General features: G+C 40.2%; 1 protein-coding gene across 1 annotated transcript; it reads left to right on the top strand.

Moving 5' to 3' along the window:
* Window positions 1–8257: 8257 nt before the first annotated feature.
* Window positions 8258–21022, top strand: LOC101170648 (Kruppel-like factor 3 (basic)). Its single transcript, XM_023956524.2, has 6 exons — window positions 8258–8599; window positions 15673–15733; window positions 16165–16654; window positions 17628–17781; window positions 18876–19048; window positions 19140–21022. The coding sequence occupies exons 2-6, from the start codon at window positions 15692–15694 to the stop codon at window positions 19319–19321; spliced, it is 1041 nt and encodes a 346-aa protein (XP_023812292.1). The 5' UTR covers window positions 8258–8599; window positions 15673–15691; the 3' UTR covers window positions 19322–21022.
* The last annotated feature ends 147 nt before the right edge of the window (window positions 21023–21169 follow it).

Genomic DNA, 21169 nt, shown 5'->3' with positions numbered 1-21169 from the left:
TTGGAGTGTTTCCAAGAGCTCAAATGTGGCAAACAAACAGCAGTCATTCCACAGAGTGTGTTCAACGGTTCAAACAGGGGTGATTGTCTCATCATTGGCTCTTCAAATGCAAAATGCAAAATGACGGACGCCAAACCATTTTTACATATCAAGTATCAAGGTAAACATTTGTCAGTTGTGAATTTGACTCGCAAACAGAGAGTCATTCGAAATGCTCTTCTGTACACAACACCTGCTTTAAATGGGAGAGTTTTGAGTTCTCCAACACCCTCCCAGGTGATTCACCTTCCAATTAGGGAGAAAACGATCAGTCAAACCGCCACACCCCAGGGGGCTTTTACACAAACCTCCTGCTTCAATACCAGGGCTGTTCTGGATTCTGTACAAGAACACAGATGAGCTTGTTTTTTTGTGAGATCATTTTAAATTACTTTTATTAAAACAGACAATACAAAATGGTGCAAAAAAAAAATACCCCCCCCCCCCCCCCCACACACACACACACACACACATGTTATGGGTCAGATTGTGTAAGGTTTGGATTTCAGTTGCAGTCTCTTATAAATTACTAAAACATTTGAGGATACCTCTCCTTGGTTGTTTTGTACGAAAAAATGAGGGCCATCAGACGTGTTCATCAAAATTATTCTTGTCAGTTAAACATTAAAAGAAAATTAAAGGATGGTCTCACCTTTGATGAGCGGAAATTTCAGGGTGGAAATTTTACAAACTGACCTGCAGGCAAGACCCTTCACACTACTGTCTGACTACGTAGCCACAGGGGGCCCCAAGTCTGGATCTCCCTGAGCCGGTCCCAAGCCTTGATAAAATACAGGGTTGTGTCAGGAAGGGCATCCCGCATAAAAAATGTCCACCAAACCAAATGTGCAGATCAGTGAAAGGCTGTGGTGACCCCCGAGGGGATATGCTGAAAAGGTGAACAACCTGCAGAGAGACATCTGAAAGTTCAAACTGGCGGGTTTTGCATTAAATTGGATTAAGTAATCTTTTTATTTGTTTGTTCCATTTTGTCTTTTTGTTAAAGTGAAAGTGACTCCACAAAAGAACAAATAAACTATTGTCGCCACAAATGCAGTTCTGATAGCAGCATGCACTCATTTTATTTCTGCTTGGACAAGTTTGCGCTGCCTTCAGACCACGCCTTTCTTATAAAAGCTGTATGAGTGTGCACTATCATTAAACTAGTTTTGGGAACGGTAATTTGTGTATATGGATATGCTGTTGGAGACCAATTTCCTACACAGCAGAAAAAACAAATGGCTTTTTGGCTCTGAGCTGTGGCTGTATACAGGCTTTTTATAAAATAAAGTATTTCATTTACAAGGTAAAACACTGAGAAACTTAAATCTTATTGTTGAATTATTATTTTAAAAAATGTCTAAATCTAAAACATGAACAACAAACTCTATTCATTTGATCAAAAGGGAAAGGTCAGCGTGTCTGATTTAAAAATTAGAAATATTAGTCCAAGAAAACTATGATCAGAGTTTGATTTCTACATTACATTGAAACTGAAGAACAGTTGGAACAAACATACATACATACATACATACATACATACATACATACATACATACATACATACATACATACATACATACATACATACATACATACATACATACATACATACATACATACATACATACATACATACATACATACATACATACATACATACATGCCTGTTCAGAAGCGGGTTTTTGCATCTCTGCTGATTTCCAACCTACAGCAGCCATGACCGATTAATGACCCACAAAACAACAAGCTGTAACGCAGGAATATTTGAAAAATAATATCAGGAGAAACCGGTTTTCTTGTGTCACTCAGCAGAAGTCCTTGAGGTCATCTAGGAGTTAGAAAAAACAAATATCTCTCTTCTTCCTTCCTTTCCTTTTCCGTCCGGTCCAACACAAAAGATTTTCAAATGTGATTGAAATGAATAAAGTTTGGCCTCGATTACAAAAGGGGTTTATTCAGACATACCTCTGGTTTGTCAGAAGATTCATAACCTCTATTGTTAAAGTAAAATATGTCCAACACAAGAGGCCTTCAGCTCTCATCTGTTTGCCCAGCTGTTGGACAGGACAAGTTAAAAAAAAAGAAAAGACAAATATATTCCGTCGGGAGGGGAATTTTCCAATTTAAATCAAAAGAAAGGGGAAAACATCATTGAAAACAGAGGTTTTGAGCAAATACATAACTAAACAAGACAACTGAATGTTTTGAGAAAGCAGAAATTTTAGCGAAACTCCAAAGCTTTTTTAGTCAAAATTATATTTCAGTGCAACTACAGAAAACATATTTATAGCAGCTGCACCAAAAGACAAACTATGTGCTTGGTAATCTCATGATAATAATTTCATCGTCATTTTGCAACTGGAGATGCATCAAATCCCCAACGACACGTGTCTTTAGCAATGCTGACTTCCACAGAACTCAGTTTCCCTGTCATTGTTTGTTTTTCTGCCAACTGCGCACAGTTGGCATTGGTTACGGCTCTGCCTCCCACCCCCTTCAGACCAGATTGATCACACTAATTCACCACCCCTGCCGAGGCAGGCAGAGGCAGACGAATTTGGAAAGCTTGTGGAATTTACAAACGTGCACCACTTCATCTGCCTGTCTTTTTGCAGTTTTCCCGCCGATCTGACATGTTGTGAATGAAAAGATAACTCATGCGGATTGTCTTGACATCTGGAATAGCAGACAACAAAAGCTCTGTTTTGACTTGTTGGATCCAGTCCTCTTTACTCTCCATCGCAGAAATGTAAGTGCTCGGAGCAAAAATACTTTGTGTTTAAATTAAATCAAATTAAGTTTGACAAATGGTTGAAACTAATAAAGCCTTTTCAATTAAAGAACTTTGTGCACACATATTTGGTTTTCTCGATAGAATTAATAGAGTTTACTAAGTTACAATTTGTCTTAAATGTTGATGTTGAAACTATCAACAACCTATTTTTCCAAGCAATTAAAGTCAAGTAAAAAAAGAAAGCTACAATTTACCGATTTAAATATTTGTTGCATAATAAAAAAGTCATTTCGAGCTAATTTAACCCCTTGACACCTGAATTCTTTTTACAATTATATATTAAAAAATTCACCTATGTTTTTGCTTCCAAGTGGATGCTAAATTAGGTAAGTTTGAAGCAGTTTGATACATCTTTGCATCAATTGGGGTCAAGGAGTTACTATATCAAATGAACCTTAATGCCTCTTCTTTTTTTTCTTTTTCTGTCCAATGAAGCTGTAAAGAAAAGAAAAATTTTTTTTAACACAATAATTACTGATTTTGATAAGTACCTTTCAAAGCTCAAAATAAATACAGGCTGTAAAACATCTATAATTGGAAAAGAGAACAAGTCTGCTAAGGTCTTCTAAGTTATCTAAGTTAAATTAAGAAAATTGATTTATATATTTTTTTAAACTGAATTTGAGAAGAAACAACATCATGTGTTAATATGTATTATGTAACATTATGTATGTATGGGTGGGTTTTCTCCAGGCAATCCAGCTTTTCCCCACAGTCCAAAAACATACTTTATAGATTCATTGGTAACTCCAAATTGTCCCTAGGTGTGAAAGTGCGTTTGTGTGCTTGTGTGGCCCACCTTTGTCCAAAAGTGGGTGAGATAGGCTCCAGCAACCTTCTGACTCCAAAAGGGATTAGTGGGTTTAGAAAATGGGTGGATGTTTTGGTGGATGTAAAAAGAACGTTTGAACAACGCAAAAACAAAAATGTTTGTGTCATACTTCAACGGGACTTTTATGTAGTAATTGTGAAACTGCATCATTTTTTGTTACTGTTTACTTAAGAAAGAACTGAGTTCACCTCCTCCAGGAAAATAGTGTCCTTGGTTTACCTTACATATGAAACATAGCACTGTCCCTCTATGTAGTTATAGCTTATAATATGCCATGCTGCAAGTACACAATTTCAAATCTGAGTACGTAAACTTCCACTTTCAGGGTGCCACAGTGTCAGAAATGATTAGTAGAATAGGGAGTGTATCAAGTCACAAGTCCAAAGAAATGAACCACTGTGGTACGTGTAATAACAGTGGCATTCTGTTGAAGCCAAACATTGTTTATTCATTTCTGCAGAAAGATATCATCACTACCTGCTTATTAGAAAAACCACAGATAGTCTCCAAATGCCTCTAAGCAGAACTGAGTCAAACACTCAACAGAATTAATCATTCTTTTTTCCCCTCTTACATAATAAAAACAATTTCCTAAAGTTAAAATTCTAGCGTCTGGATGGCTCAGTTGAACTGGCGCCATGGCACCCGGGAAGCCATGGCGTGGAAGCCAGGAATCCCTTTCGTTTCCCAAGGGGTGAGATGAGCTGAATCCTGTGTGGGTCCTTAGGCGAGACCCTTCAGACTACTGCCTAACTATGTAGCCTTAAGGGGGCCCAAAGTCTGGGTCTCCCCGTGCCGGTCCCCTGCCTGGATAAAATACAGGGTTGTGTCAGGAGGGGCATCCAGTGTAAAAAGCTGTGCAAGTCCATGACAGCTGATTCGCTCTAGGGACATGTCAAAAGGCGGACAAACAAAGTTGAATTGTTACTGTCTGTCAGTTATCATGAGGGATTTTATTTTTCCTTTGGAGCCCCTCTCAGGAGTCATTTAGTCATTTATTGATTTACACCCCCCCCCCCCCCCTACAGCCAAGTAGGGAGGAACTGGCATTATTTACTTATTAGTCTTTATTGTGACCAATCTCTGTATCAAGTCAGTCAGAACAGAGACTTTCTAGGATGGTTTTGTGTATTGTTGTATGAAAAATCAGTTCCTTTCTAAATTGACAGCAGAAACATGACTGGGTAAAATTGATGTTGTGAAATCTATTTTTCAAAAGCTTTAAAGAAAGAAAAGGGTTTAGTTTTTTTTACTTTTAACCTCTTGAGACCTGAGCTCTTATTTGATTTACATTTTCATAATCAAAGGACCCCAATTGTGCAGAATGAACTAGTGTGGTGAAATAGCCCACAGTGTGATGTCCACACGTGTGGATGGCAAGTCTCACGAGGTTAAATTTGCTTCTGCTTTTGCTGTCACGGTAACAGTAAAAACTGCACAGCCTAGAGTACTTGAAGTTCTACATTTGTTTTTAATGACGACTAATCAGCTTCGGTGCTTGAGCATCAAAACAGATGGATTGCTGCTCCCAAACCTGAATAACAGGAGTCGCTTTCCTTAAAACTGCTGGTATGATAGATCATTAACACGAAAACGACTCAAATTAGACTCGAAAGCTGGGTGCTCTTTATCATACAGGAATGCAAGGTGTGAATAATAAGAACCACAGGTTCTCATTGCAGAAGAAAAAAAACTCTTGTCAAAACCGCTTTTTATCCATGTGTCCAAAAATGTGCAAAAGTATCTGTTATGTTTTCTAATTTATGCAGAGTTCTTCTTTGAAATATCAGGTGTTGGGTTCCAGAGGAAATAACCTGCACAGAGCCCGACTTCCTTTGTTTTTGGATCCTTTTCTTTGAGCTAATTCTAACAGTTACACCTTTAAGTAGCTTTTTTACTTGCTCTTCAGGATTAAATATTGGATTAACCCTTGTGCCATCTTAGATGACCCCACCCTTACTTTGACGTGGTCTCTCTACCATGACAAAGGTGGATAAAGGTGGAAAGATTTCATGTAATCCAGTAAACACAAGCGAAGATCACAAATCATTAAAGAAAAAAGGTTCAGCGCATTGTCTAGTGGGTCTGGATGACCCAATGTTAAAGTGCCTACGATAAGGATTAAGTGAAGGTTTTAATTTTTGCTGCTCACAAAACTGAAAGGATGTATATTGAGCATTTTGGATTACCAGCAATTTTTGCGGTAAAGGTTATTTCTCTTATGATACAGATCTGTTGTGACATTGCCGTGTGCGGCTTCTTTGAACTAACGACAGAGAAGTTATGTATTGTCTGTCTGATAATATCTGGGCAGGTGAGGACCTGAACTTTCAAGAATTTTGGTGAAAGAAAGGAGCAAAAAAGTTGTTGGTAAAATAGCCTACAGTCATATAGACAGAGGGAGGAAGATTTTATTTCTCAAAAAAAAACATGGATGTGAAGTTATTAGAATGGGCAGTGCTTACATAGTAAACCCCCCAAATGAGTATCCTGTATTTTAAAGACATTTTATCAAAACAAATGAATGCAATAAAAAAACACAGTTATATTCTCTTTATTATTTTAACAAATGTAATACATGCAGCATTTTAAATGTGACAGGAAAACTTTCAAAACAAATGCCTTCAGGTCTTGTTTAATCCCAGTGTGATGTCATGAAATCTACTGTCCAAGCACATTTTGTTGTTTGTGACCTACTTTTGTTCCAAATAATGTAGCGTACAACATCTCCATGACTCACACTGAACATCGCATGTAGACAGAATTGTTTGGACCAGGCTGACGTTGACACGAGTAGATTTCTCCATCTTCCTCTAAGGAGGTCAGGCTGGAAACAACAGCTGTTTTGTTTTAACATCTAGCTTCATGACAGCACCTGTAGTACCTGCCTCCATGCCTCGCCTCAGCGCATGTGACAGGTGAACTTGAAGGGCAGATCTTTGACAATAGGTGTCACTGCATGGCTGTTAGGGATGTAACCCAGTTGTTGTGTTATACAAAAGTCTCTAATACCTTTTTTTGTTTGTTCATTACAGACTTACAACAAATCCACAGACATACACATCTGTTTTGGGTGGTTATTCCTTAAAAGGAGCAAGTTTTGCTTGGTTTACTCACATTTTTTTCTAGAAATATGTGTTCAATAAACAGTTTTTTGTTCAATTTGATTCACTAATAAGAAAGTAAACATTGTAAAACAAAAATAATTTTTTGTTGCATCTTAGATTTTTATTCTGTGAATTTCATAATCTCGTTTTCATGATTTGTCTCAATTCTGTCCTTCCAAGCTAAAAGCATTTGTCCACTAAGATAAAACAAACCATTACATAAGACTTAAAAAAAAAAGATTTTCCTCAGGATTTGACATTTGCAGGTTTTTGCAGTTCACTTGCAGCAGAATTCCGATTGGGATTACTGAAGAGAGGAAGTGCTACATTTATAGATATATACTTTTGGAGTTATGTCACTGTAAAACATTCAGGGAATAAGGAAGCCGCAGTTCTAAGGAATTTGCACAACCTGTGAGTGAGTGTGTGGCTGTGGGTGTGCATTTGTGTTTGTGAGTGCATTACCATTGACAGAGTAAGAAAAAACATTCACTTAACCATAAGTACACATTATTGAAAATAATAATTTACTGTAAATGCTGCAGTAGTCATCATTTACATTTAAGTTCAGCTTTTGCAGCTTTGTCCAGAACTGTAAAAAGTACAGTTTTGGAAAATTATTCCTCAGTGTCTGTTTTTTTTATTATCTTTTAAAGAACTATAGCTAGATAAATATTTCTAGTTTATTCCAAATTTGTAGTGCAATCAATAATAGAAAAAACCCAAACAATGCAATAAAAGACGCAGTGGCAACTGTACACAACACAAAATGCAGCGGCTAGATTTATCTGTGGTGCTTAAAAGACATAAAGGCAGACATTAAGGCAGAAATAGATGTATGTAAGAAATTACAACTGTAAAAAAATAAAATAAAATAAAATAAAAAGGGGGAGAAAAATCTATTCACTTCCTGTAGTTTCCCAATCCACTCAAAGTAGTTTTTGACCCGTTTTAGTTGCTGCTGTAACTTAGTAAATTAAAAGAAAGCTGACCCTAGGTCAGAACAGTTTTGACCTTTACTAAATTTGGAAAACTGTGGATTGAAGATAATTTATAGAAAGTTTTATGTGTATGAAGCAACAGCAGTTATATAAATTTTTTAGACTGACAGTGTCCATAAAGTTTCCAAAAGTTATACAATTAGTGCATCCAAGCGCTGTTGCAGAGCTTGGCTCAGTTCAGATTTGTACACCCAAGATTGTAAAAGTCTTATTATTCATTTCAGGTTTTCATTTATGGCTGATTCAATTGTGCATGGTTAAAACCGTGCAATGGTTTGGACAGTATTACTATTTTTAATTATCTTACACATTTGCATCACTTTGTTTCGGCGCATTAATGTATGTATTTGGTTGAACTACTGTCAGTGAACTGTGTCGCTGCAGTTGAGCAGCTTCTGCAGACAGAATGCCTGCTCCACCCACGCATGCGAACCGGACCACCCCGCCCAGCCCAGGTCCCGCCCAGAGGCCCGACCCCACCAGGATAACAGACAGCAGCGGATCATGTGACAGACGACAAAAGCGAACACTGACTCTCACAGTCCCATTGAGAGACGTACGGCCTCACGGAGAGGACTTTCGGAACTTTGGGAAGTTTTCTTTTTCTTTTCGGAACCGTCGTTCACCGTCCGTGTTTCCCCCAGAGCCTCATATCTGTGACACCGCGGAGAGCTCAGCAGCTCGTGCGTCACTTTTTTTTTTTTTTTTTTTTTACCTCCCCTCTCCTGCGGAGTTATTTCTGTCCGAGAAGGAACCCGTGTGCCGTTTAGCAAGGCAGCTGGGACACTACCTGCGGGATTAGACAGTGTGTCCCACTGAAGAAGTAAGTGGTTCATCAAAAACTATGATGGTAAAATTTAAAAGATATATATTTATAAACGTTGTTTTTTTTTTTAGTTCTTCAAGAAGTTGATTTATGTGTGAAAAAGTTTTAAATTAATTATTCTCACTTAAATTGTTTCTTTTTTGCTTCCCCTCACATTTGAAATTAAATAAATTTGGCTTATTTGCAGTAAATAAAAATTAAAAAGTTAAGAACATCTTTCACTAAAAATTGTTGTTCGATAATTCGATTTAATGTTTTTTTTTTGTTAAATCAAACTATTTGAAACCCTAAGAAAATATTTATTGTTGAATTTGCTGTTCAGATGAATTATTTTTGGTGTCATAATTCAAATAATTATAAACAGACTATGATGCTGTTTGCTCTGGTATAAAATAAATATAATGGCCCTAAAGGGCTTGATATTTTATTAATAATCAACCTTAGTTTTGTTAAGCAGAAAAATCTATTAAAACGCCATGCAATTTGATAAAAATGCTCCCTTTCAGTTTTCCTTGACAGCTTACTTAACATGATCGTCCCCACAGATAATTATGGCTTTCATAGGCATGCACTTCCCATAAACTCTTCTTCTGGGAAGTTTTTCCGTGATGTAGAAACCAGCAGAAGTGTGGGAGTGACAGATGATGACAGATACAGAGTCATACCTGAGCTTTTTTCCTCTCTTTTTTTTTTAAATCCATCCTCCAGTTTCACGTCTATTTTTTTTAACAGCACACATCTCTTTCTCTCTGTTTCTCCGTCTCTGTCTCTCCCCATTTCCTGTGCTTTGTTTCAAGGCTGAGGCTTGCGTCACACATTCCACTTGGCACATGAAGCTCTTATCCTGTTCTGAGGCTGGAGAAGAAGGGAGGGAGGGAGGAAGAAGGGAGGGGAAGGATGTGGGGGGTAGACGGGTGGAATGAGGGCAACATCTCGTATTTTGCTCCTTTTTTAACGTTAATTTGCCTTTCTCTTAAGGGGGAAAAGATAAACCAATACCGTTTAGGGTATTTATTAGGTGTGTTTTTCCCACATCAGGACAGGACACACAAACACACCCACACGCCCTAAACTCTTTGCCCATCCCTGTGCCTCCTTTCCTGAATCAACATGCTGATGTTATCTGGCGGAACAACACGCACACACACACACACACACACACACACACACACACACGCACACACACACACACACACACACACACACACACACACACACACACACACACACACACACACACACACTGCTCAAAGGGCATGTCTTGGGGAACATTAGGGCTAAACATTAAACTCTCTGATGCTGAACATTTTGTCATTCTCTGCGAGGAGTTTCGGGAAATGAACACTGTACCGCACAGACACCCATAAACCCCAAAAGCTTAAAGCGATTACACAACTCCGCGCCTGCCAGCACACAAACACACACACACTCCCAACCAAACAGCCGGATTGTGCCACCGTGACCGTCTAACCGCCTTGTCCTTTTGAGGTTTATTTCTCTTTTTTTGTCATATTTAATGTTTTCCTTCCCCTTTTTTGTTCTTCCTTGTTGCTTCCATCCTAACGGATTTCACAGAGTTTGGTCCCAGACGCTGTTTTTTTTTTTTGCCCCCCTCTCTCCTTCCATTCCCCCTCTTTTCCCTCTCATTCTTGGGGTGTGTGGTGGTTGTGGTGAGGAGTTAGTCAGACAGGAAACCACAGGCCCCCTGCAGCAGGAGTACTCCCCCCCCCTCCCCCCCCATCTGGCTTCACTTTCCTCTTTCTCCTGTACTCTATCACCCCCCCCTTAAACCCAGTGTGGAAATAATAACAGTGAACTCTTGAGAGCTTCCGCCTCTCTCCCACCTCTGCTCTCCGTTGTCTGGAAAGCATCAAAGCAAAGTTTGACTTTAGAGTGAACGCGCGTGGGGTCGCCGTCCATGGAGTTTGAAAACTGCCGTTGCATCTCCACGCAACGGCGGATCGTGTTTCCTCCTCCCTGATGGCGGCCCCCCAGTGACTTCCCCAGAGGTCTGCTGGAGAGGAGCTGAGAGGGTCTGCACATGCGTGTCTGACTTATGAGGAATGGAGAAACCAATTTTGGGGTGGGGGGGGTCTTAAAGAAAGAGCAGGCGTCAAATAAAGAAAAGTGTCATTAAAGAAATCAGGAAGACAGAGGAAACTGGGTTGACCTGCAGCCTGTTGCCTGATCTTTAGTTGTAGGATTTGCACCATCGGTTGCTAAATATAAGCTAAATGGGGGGGTGAGGTTGCAGGTCAAGTCTCCATGCGGGTTTGCTGTCGTCGCAGCTCCAAAAGCCAAAGACACAAAACAGTTCAGTTTTAACGTGGGGGGGGCTTACAGGAAGAGAAAGTGTGTGCGTCCTTCTTGGATGCAGCAGTCGTCTGGAGGTTTCTGGTCTCTCTGGTGATCTCATCATGTCCAGCCTGTTGCAATTAGCGCGTGTGTGCGTGTCTGCAATAATGCAGCCCCTCCGTGATTTAGTGTGTGTGTTTTGTTGAGTTAGCAGAAAGTCAGTGTGCGGTTGCGCGTCCAAGTATGCGTGCGGACGAGCCAGCGGCTCTGAGCCGCGATTCCCCCCCCCCCTTCGGTCATGTTGTTTCACATCATTAACAGAGAGGAAGAGGAGAAGAAGAGCCCGGGGTGGTGTGCGGTTCACATAAGTACAGTAGTAGAGGTTCGGCTTGGTGCGGAGGAGGAGGAGGAGGAGATGAAGGATAAACTCCAGAGTCGAAGAGAGGAGGAATAATGACAAACGGGGATGTAGGAAGTGTTTGCTGAGTGGGCTGGGGTTGAGTAAACAGAAGCAGTACTGACATAAATGGACAATATTTGCAGACATGCACAAACACACCCAGCTTTGCAGAGGAAAACTACCCTTTAGCTCACAGTTTATTGGACATCTCACCTTAGATTTCACCTGCACATGCTCCAATGAAGAGGAGTCAGTGACTGTGTTTTAGGAATGTGCCGTTTTCATCCAGGATTTGATTGAAAAGTAGCAGGAAGTATCTTCCAAGGATGCTGTGAGTGGGGGCTAAACCAATCTAGGGTGCTGAATATTTACTTACATCTATAATGAGCCAAACCTTTAAACCAAAAATATCATAAATCGAGTTTTGCCTCGCTGACTGGGGCCCTTTTGGAGGTAAAGTTGAACGTTGCGGCACGTGAAATCCTTCCAAGAATAGGAACCTGGGCTTATGGAGCTGCAGGCTGTTTGGTCTGATAAACCGGTGATTAGTTGTTCTTTCTCAGCACGTGCGCACATCTGTGCACTCAAATGTGTGTGGAAATGTGAACACCTCTTCCCGCCTTTTAGACTTAAGATGATTTTGTTGTTGTTCAACCGGCTTACAGCTCAATAGTGTAGTCAGGTGATGCTATTCTGCCAAGAAGGACTGAATATAACTTTACTGACAAAAACATTTTGATATCGATTTGAATGTGTGAAAATGTCTTTTTTCATAAAATCTTCTTTTCTCAGCTTCAAAAATTCTTAGTTTTAAAAACAAACAAATGAATTACCAAAGGGATTCAATGCAAACAACTTTTGGTGAATGATAAGTGTCTATTTATGTTGCACTTTTCACATTCATACACTGGTGGTGGTAGAGCTGCTGTGCATCAGCACAAGTCACAGGAAGCAGGATGTTCAGTGCCTTGCTCAACACATGGGATGGCAGAGCGGGAACCAAACCTGCAGACATGGACTGCTCTACCACTTCTCCATGGGCTCCCACCTGTTACTTCATTCCTCTTGATCCATCTATGTTCCATTTGTACCAAATTTTCTTCATTTTGCACTAAAATGTTTTCTAAATTGGTTTATTTTGGTTTTATTTGTGTCAAATCATGGTTTAATATTTTTTTATTAACAGCAAAGAACAAACAGACTCATATGTGGTTGAAATCACAGTATTTAGGAGAACAGAAACTAAATATGTCACTCAAGGAGAGTCCATTGCAGTCTGTTTAAAAAAGCATAATATATCATTTCAGCTTCCCTTGGTGTTTTTATTAGTCCTGTTCTGCATTTCATACAATATTGAGATATTTGAATGAAATCTGTGTTCACAGTTTTCATTCTAAACAAGCTTTTAGCTTAAAAGCAGATTCTGTGAACGTTCTTGTTCCCCACACAGGATTTTTCTCCTAAAGAAATCTTTACATTTAGTTACCTTTGTTGGTTTTTTTTGTGGGTCCTTCCTCAGTTTGTTTGCGTCTCATTCTAGTTTCTGTTGTCGACTTTAGTGCCTCAGTCCGAGCCACAGTGAGGCAATCACATGAACTCCGGCTGAACTTTAGTACAATTCAACCTGGATTAGAAAACACTCCCTTACGACACACATGCACTCAAACACAGACGAGGACACTGAGTTCCCACCTGATTTCAGGCTCTTTGTTTCTCTGGAGACGGGCAAAGGGCGAGGCCTCTCTCGTCACGCTCACACCCTTCCTGACCCAACCATCGGACATCCTGCTCTGGTTTTGGACACTTCTCCATCTGCATTCTGTGTCTGTCTTCCTTCCTGTGTCGTGTGTGTGTTTGTGTGTGTCGGGGCCTTTCGTTGTTGCCCATTTGTTAATAATTAAAGGCTAGCTTGTCTCCAGACTGTGGACTTTAACCAGGTCACACACACAGACCCCCCCCCCCCCCCCCCCCCCCCCCCCCAGGGTGCATTCTTTGACAGTTCACGTAGCCCTAATGCACGGCTGAACAAACGCCAACGTGCTCGCAAACACTCATTTAGACACAAGCGGTCGACCTTGCAGCACCTGGCCGCTTCACAGCCCAGGTAACTGGAACCTCCTTTGAAACCGCACACCTTGTTATTCAAACGCCAGACAGGTTTCAGGAGGTGTGTGTGTGTAGTGTGTGTGTGTGTGTGTGTAGTGTGAAGGTTTTCATGACTCAGGTGAAGTCCCACATTGTAATCCCCACTAATGGACTTTTATTGATGAATCATTTTGTGATATGTGTGTTATTTATGTTTTACATTTCTACCGGATACACAGTTTAATGGGGGAGCAGATGAAACACAACCACCTGTTGATATAACACAAGTTCCCCCCTCATTCCGGCCGTATCAGTAAAGAAATGTCACATTTATGGATGTTTACAGTGAAAAGCAGAGAACTAAAAACCTTAGATGGTGCAGGGTTAACTGTTAAAAGGAGCTACCTATTAGTTATTGGATCATATTTTAAGAAATAAAATAAAACTACACCCACAGAATGTATTATGCTGGAATATCATGCTCTTATAGGAGGTTACATTTTCACTTTAAGAATAGTATTTTTGTTGAATTGATCGGAAAATAAGAATTGATCAATTCAAATCAATTTAGAATTGTACGATGCTTTAGTGCCTCATAAAATAAATGTCCTTTAAAGTGACTTTTCTGGGGTTTTGGGGGGGTTGGACCAGTTTTTTCTGTTACTTTTAGTCAAGAATTGATACTGTTTAAGTGAAATCTCTAGATATGTAAAAACTCTTTCCTAATGAAAAAACACCTGGTTTGATAAATGAAATGATGCTCATTTCAATCATGTTGAACCCTAATTTAAACTGAATCACTTGAAACTGAATTGTTCATTTATGTTGATTTATTTGTAGAGCTTTGGCAGATGAAATCATTTCTTTAACTTCATGTTAAAGAGGACAAAGATTTTTTTTTAAAAGGAGAATTTGCCTTAAAGTTATTCTTCCATGTGGGAAGTTTGTCGCTGATGATTGATGTTGGTAAAAGGATGCTGAGGTTGGAGCTGTTAGAGGAGGAGCAGAGAGGAGGTTCATGGATGTAGTGAAGGATGTGGGTGGTCGGAGTGAGGAGAACGGAGTACGGGAGGGGGATGATCGCCTGCAGTGACCCCTGAAGGGAGCAGCTGAAAAAGAAACCTGACCAGGGATTTGTGGGTCATGTCACATCAGACCAGTTGCAGCGTTTTTCAGTCTTTGTACAAATGTTACTAAAGTCCCACTCCAATCATCGTTTGATCTATTAAATCTATTTACCCCAAATCAAAAAACTGTTTGTTTTCTTGGACAATTCGGCTTCAGAATGTGCCTCTAAGTTGTGGGCGGGACCACTGGCGTCAATCAACTGTGTTCACGCCTCTCCTCCCCATTGCTGAGTGCCGGGAACAGGGAGCTTGTGGCCCACCCTACTAAATTACAAATGAGCTCTTTTTCAAACAGCATTTTTTTCAACTGCTCCTAAATTTACAAAGATTTCAATATAGAAACACTCAGCAATTCCAAATTTTGGCTAAATTTTGTTTGTATGTGTCCTCCAGATTCAGAAAAATGCCACAAGAACAAGCCATCAACACCAAAAACACAATTTTCATTGGCGTGGGTCTTCAGTAAAACCATAGTAAATTATAAAGAAGTGAATACAAGTATTTTCTAATTTGTGGCAAGGAAAAAACATAGCCAGAACATAATTAATGCACTAAAAAGGCAGAAAAAAGTTGAGTTTGATGATTTTTCTGTGATTTAGTGGGTTTTAGCAAGAGTTGAAACATTTTGTTTGTCGGATGCTTCCTTTGGAGAAACTCGAAGAGTAAAACAAGCAAAAACAAAAGTCAGCGTGAAAGTGATGCATTGTTTCTCTTAACCCTCTGATGACCCCTTTTAAATGGATCACCTGATCTTTAAGGACCTCCAGTCTGCTCAGCTGAGAATCTCAAAACATAAAACCCTTTTTTTATGTACAGAAATGCCCAAATAGCGTAAAGCTTAGTCGTAATGTTCTGTTGGTTCTTAACCTAAAGCTGGACTACATGAGAAAAAGTACATGATGTTCTGTCTGCTGCACAACAAGTTCAAGCAAAACTGATTATCAGCCCAATCTGCAGCAGTCATTTCACAATTTACCAGAGATTTCCCAGACTGCAGCCCAGTTTTCTAGGTTTGGAGTCTTTTTCGGGAATCTAAACGTTTTATCTGCTGATGGCTATAATCCCTAATCTGTAGATGGATACATAATCTTAGATAAAAGTGAGACTGTGCTTGGAGGTGAGATTAGAAGTGTGTCCTGACGCTCAGCTGTTCCTCTTTGCAGGACCCTGGCCTGTGCAGCCATGCTGATGTATGATTACCCTCCAGCGACAGACATGGACACGGTAAATCACGCTAAAATGCTACTTTGTGTGCTTGTGAGTGTGTTTTCCTGCAGGCCTGGACATGTTTGTGATGCCCGCTCCTTTACTATACCAGCCCTGCAAACACCTACACGCATTCATGCTACATGTCTAGACAGACGGGTTCCCACATTCCTGCTTTTCCTGGACAAACAAGCTGCTGTACAGTGGACATTTGCATACAATGCCAGGCAGTGCACACACTCACGAACGCACACTCCGACCTCTGAAACGTAACAGTTGTTTTCTCTCAGAGAGCTGTTCTTTGATTTTTTTCCCCCCAGCTCGAGTTGTTTTGAGGACAAAAACATGTTTTTCTGTGTTTTTCCAGGCTGAGCGGAAATGTCTAACTCTCTGCTCTTGTGTCTCCTCTCTGCTTCCTTCTCCTGCATCCTCTCCTCTTTTTTTCACAGTCATTCTATCCTTCCTTAATGAACCCACCAGAACCGTACAGAGTTATCTTCCCCCATCCTGCCCCGCTCTATCAGATGCACTTGCCCCCCTTCGCTGCCTCTCACAATCCCAGCAACCCCACGCAGAACCAGCTGGAGCCGGTGGACCTGTCCGTGAGCAAGCGCTCCTCCTCGCCACCGCATTCTTCGTCCTCCTCCTCCGTGGCCTCCAGTCCCAGCTCCCCGCCCTCCCCGTACAGCCGAGCGTCTCCTCGCTCCCCGCTCTCCCAGCTGCGCTGCTCTCCGTCCCATGCCCTTCCTCCGGCGGCCCCCTCCGTGCCGTACCATTCCATGGTGACCCCTGTGATCAGCTCCAGCCCGGGGGTCATGGTGTCCCCGGTCATGGTGCCAATTCTCTACTCCCCTCACCTGCACCTACAGCCACAGATAATAATGAGCCCGAGTGCTGTCAACGACGAGGAGCGCCGTCAAAGCAGGGAGCACGCCTCAGGTGAGACCTCCTTTTTTCTTGTTTTACAAAGTACATTTGTGCAGGTTAGCATAACGTTTTGTTCCTTTAGAAAGTCATCTTCAATTCCTGGAAGGGATTCCTCTTCTTTGCTCAAAGATTTTTTTGTGAATGAAAAAGTAATAAAGTCACCAGCAGAGGGAGTTGTTCTTCTCTACATGTCTTTAAATATGTCACATTTAAAGGATTTCCTATTCTTTTTTATTTACATAGCCATGAAAATAATTTGTTTAATGTTTAGTCTGCTATTTGAATGCTCCCCACAGGAAATAAAGAGCCGCTTCTGACCGATCAGCTGTAATATGCTGAGCTCAATTGAAAGAAATGAAAAAGAAGTGAAGGAAAACCATGTTAAATTGATCAAAAACCTAAACCACCAATGCAGCTTTAAACACTTTAAACTAGGGAAGACTTTGTCCCATGCAGAGATCCACATCTTCAAGGTTAGTGAGTTTGCCGCCTCGACCTTAAGCCTCTAGAATTGAGGTGTTCAGCGTGCACGGAACAACAAGACAGCCTGAGGAACAAAGTGCACTGAGCTGCAGCACGTCTGCCTGCAGCCGTTCCATGCAGGGAGTCTCCTAACTCATCTTACAGCTGAAATGACAGCAGAATTCAAAGCATCCCACCACAATGTTAAAAACAGACGGTGTCACATTGAGAAAAAAACACTTTTTCCATAATATTCCTCTTTTTATTGATTCTTTCAAGGGAAACTCCTGCGGTCTTTTCAAGAATTTGTGTCTTTTTTTTAATTAACCTTTGCATCATTTCAACATTTGTTTGGTTCTACTCTATTCTGGAAAGATTTACAAACAAAAATTCTAGATATTAAAGTGCACAATGTGGAAATGTGGATTTATTCCAAAATTGATTTGGTTCTTGAGGGAATTCCTTTTTTATTTTATTTAATAAAAGTTAAAAGAATCGTTTTTTTGTCTACAAATTCACTCAGGTCATTCCACGAAGCCGCCAGAGAGCCACGACATGACCGATGGCCACGACAGCCACAAGGCGGTGAAAACGGAGACTCGTGCGGATCTGGGTCCCGACCCCAACTGCTTCCATGAAGTGAAATCCCCCGTCATCAGGAAACTGTCTGAATACGAGTGAGTTCAAACGCCAACCCACAACCACTGCACAGAAACGTGCTTCATGTTGCAGACATAATATGGGGAGTTTTAAGAAAATAAAATAAAAAAACTTTATTGATCCTACAAAGGGGAAATTACCTAAAAAGTGACATAAAATTTCTTTAAAGTTAAATAAGAGGGAAATAAAAGTACTAGACGTAAATTAAATTACTAAAGTTAGTTAAATTAAATTATTTTTCTACCTGATAAAATGGAGCTACTACCAACCAAATGAGAAAAACTTGTCCTTTTCGTTTTTTTTAATGCAAACGACAGAGAAAATGTATCGGGCTGTCACGACCCCATGCCATCTCTCTTTATGGATTTTTAGAAACTTTAACCTTCATGTTTCCCGTTGTGCTGATATTTCATGTGTCCATTCTCACATCTTTTTATCTTTATTTCCAGTCTAATTAAACAATTTAAGTTTTGTTTGCATCCTGACCCATTTCTGTACGAATTCTAAGACGCGTCTTCTCAGAGGAGACCACATGACTACACTTGTTTTTTTGGTTTATTTATGTCAGCAATCTTGATACCTGTCACCCAGCCCTTGTAAAACCCCTGCTCTTCCTCGTATAGGGGCCTTGTGTGCAGCTTTTGTGCAGTTTTTTTTTTACCATTTAAAGAGGAAGGTGTGAAAGACGCCCTTTCTTTTATGCCGTTGACAGGAGGACTGCCTTCTCATGCTGTTTTGTCACACTTCCAACTATGAAATAATGTAAGCCTTGGGAAAAAAGAAAAAAAAGTGGGCGTGACTTAATCTGTCAACAGTTTTTCTTTATAAAAAGGGACATGTGCTGTTTATCATTTACTGTAACTGGATGGATGAATAGGTGAAGGGAGCTTCAGCAATAATCAGTGGTTTGCTGGTGTTTTGTTGCCACATGCCTTACAGAAGAATTAAATCCTATTTCAACACCTCTCATCTGCTTCTCCCACACACAAACACACAGCCTGTTTGTCAGTACAAGACGAATTCAAGCTATAGGGTTTTTATAATGTCCATTAATTAATAAAGATGTGAGGCAGCAGCAACTAAAGGTTTTTCCCACTTCTCTGTCTTTCAGGTGCAACGGCCAGTCAGTGATAACTATTATCAGCTCAAATCCACAGCATCCTCTCCCGCCTGACTCTCCTGACTCTTTGAAGAAGCGGCGCATTCACCGCTGCGACTTCTCAGGCTGCAACAAAGTGTACACCAAAAGCTCCCATCTCAAAGCCCATCGTAGGACGCACACAGGTGAGGCGGGTTCTCAGCCATTTGTGGCATAAGAACGGCTCCTGTTTGTCTCGTCTTCAACAAGCGGTGTCTTTTTTCCCGTTCCGTGCAGGTGAGAAGCCCTACAAGTGCACGTGGGAAGGCTGCACATGGAAGTTCGCCCGCTCGGATGAGCTGACGAGACACTACCGCAAGCACACGGGGGTCAAACCGTTCCAGTGTCCGGACTGCGAGCGCAGCTTCTCCCGCTCCGACCACCTGGCTTTGCACAAGAAACGCCACCTCCTCGTGTAACACCTCGATTAAGCAACCTGAAAGAAATTCTGGGCCAGGTTGGACAGTGCTACTTTGACCTGAAAGGGTTAAAACAGCTGGCCTTACACAATGGACTCTGACAGAAGGTGGGAAAATGTTCCTCGGGTGCCTGTTTCGACCTTTTTTCTTTTTAACTCAGACTGAGCGAGAGCTTTTGAAAGCTGTCAGCCCTGTGATCAGCTGTGGAAGGTCCAAGAACTGTTTTTCTTTTTTTTGTTCTTTTTTAAGAGGTGCTGCTGCCTCTTAGCTGGCCTGAGAGCAGCGCCCTCTTGTGGCTACAAACCAAATCCCATCAACATTCCGTCAAGCCTCTGTGCACCATCAGCTATCATTCTCTATAAAGTTCATGTGATTTTTCCACACAGGCCAATAAAATGTGAAACTTTTCCAGAATGTATCATATCACACCGTCTATGCATTGTGTCATACTTCAGTCTTTTTTGCTGTCACCAGTGGATCTACCCGGTGACCCTCGTTTCCACTTCCTCCACGGACTGCCACGTTGAAACACCACACACCTCATCTGCCTCCGAAAGCATAACATTTTGCTAAATGAAGTGATGATCAGTAGTTTCGCACTTGCTTTCTCTTCGGTATATATTGCGTAAAACACATCAAAAACACTTGCACTTATTCAAAGTAGCTTTGCCGTAATTTCTTCATGCTTCGGGTGAAAAGAAAAAAGTGGGTCTCATTCATTGTCAGAGTGAAGTGTTTATGAATGCTTTTCTTTCAGAAATGTGAAAGTTGTTGCATTGGGGCATTATTTTGTGAGTGTGGGACAAAAAAGCATCACTCAGTTTGATGAGGGTAGAAGAAATGTTATTTTTTACCAATTACAGATTGATGTATCTATGAATTTTGACCGTGGTATCTGTTTGTATTGAATGACACTTTTTTTATGCTAAAGAAAAATGATCTAAGCAGGGAAAATTTCTCAAAAAAATTTAGTTTTTCAGGAAAAGTAGTGTTTTTTCTTCTTCTTTGATCCCACTATAGAGAAAATTATGTGTTGAAATCAAGAGTCTAAAGTTTTTACTACCAAATGTCACAATAGGAAATGTTCTGATTTGAAAAAATCTGTTCATTTTTTTACACACCTGGAGAATAAAAGAGCGTATTTGTACATCTCCAACGTGCACTTTAAGTAATTTTATATGTATAAAATAGCATAGAGGTATATAAATCAAGAATATTGTCATTCCCAAGGCCAAACATTTTAATTCCTTTGTTTGGGTTCCCTTTTTTACCCTTAATTTGATGATCAAATTGATCAGAAATGTTCATCAAATTTATCAAGTTCTAATAATATAATGCCTGTCTGTCATTTATTCATATGTATGCAAATTTACATACAGAATGTAGCAGCTCAAGTGTTCTGCATTTGCTCCTTAATACTATTTGCAGTTTTTTGCTTTTTTCATTCTGCACATGTAAGTTGTGATATGTTATGATTGATTATTAAACAGAAAGGGCAATTAAAGGTTTTTATTAAGCATGATTTTATATTCAGAAATTTATAAGATGTCTTTAATAAACTATTTCTCTTTCTACTCTGAACTTTGTTCAAAGGGAACTTTATTAAACTGTGAACATATAACTGTAAAGGTCTGTATGCCATTTTATGTTTTTAAATTGAATATTCTTATTACTCAATAAACCTATTGGTAACATTTTCAAGACTGTCTATTTTTGTTATGCGTTATTGCCATTTTATTTGATTTTTTATTGGGGGGGGGGGCAGATTTTGTTACATTATTTTTTAATTCCCACCATAAATTTTACACATGTCATTGAGTTTAGAGCGTTAGTATTCAATCTTAGAGC

This window comes from Oryzias latipes, assembly GCF_053564925.1.
Source record: "Oryzias latipes strain Hd-rR chromosome 1 unlocalized genomic scaffold, Olatipes_Hd-rR_3.1 chr1_Y".
Lineage (NCBI taxonomy): Eukaryota > Metazoa > Chordata > Actinopteri > Beloniformes > Adrianichthyidae > Oryzias > Oryzias latipes.
Note: the sequence above shows the minus strand (reverse complement) of the source record. Positions and strands in the feature narration are given on the sequence as shown.

Excerpts from the sequence above, each read along its gene's own strand:
- LOC101170648 (XM_023956524.2), top strand. The coding sequence starts at position 15,692 with ATGCTGATGTATGATTACCCTCCAGCGACAGACATGGACACG. Across the intron at positions 16,655-17,627 it reads AAGCAGGGAGCACGCCTCAG|GTCATTCCACGAAGCCGCCA; the intron begins GTGAGACCTCCT and ends AAATTCACTCAG. Across the intron at positions 19,049-19,139 it reads CCATCGTAGGACGCACACAG|GTGAGAAGCCCTACAAGTGC; the intron begins GTGAGGCGGGTT and ends CGTTCCGTGCAG.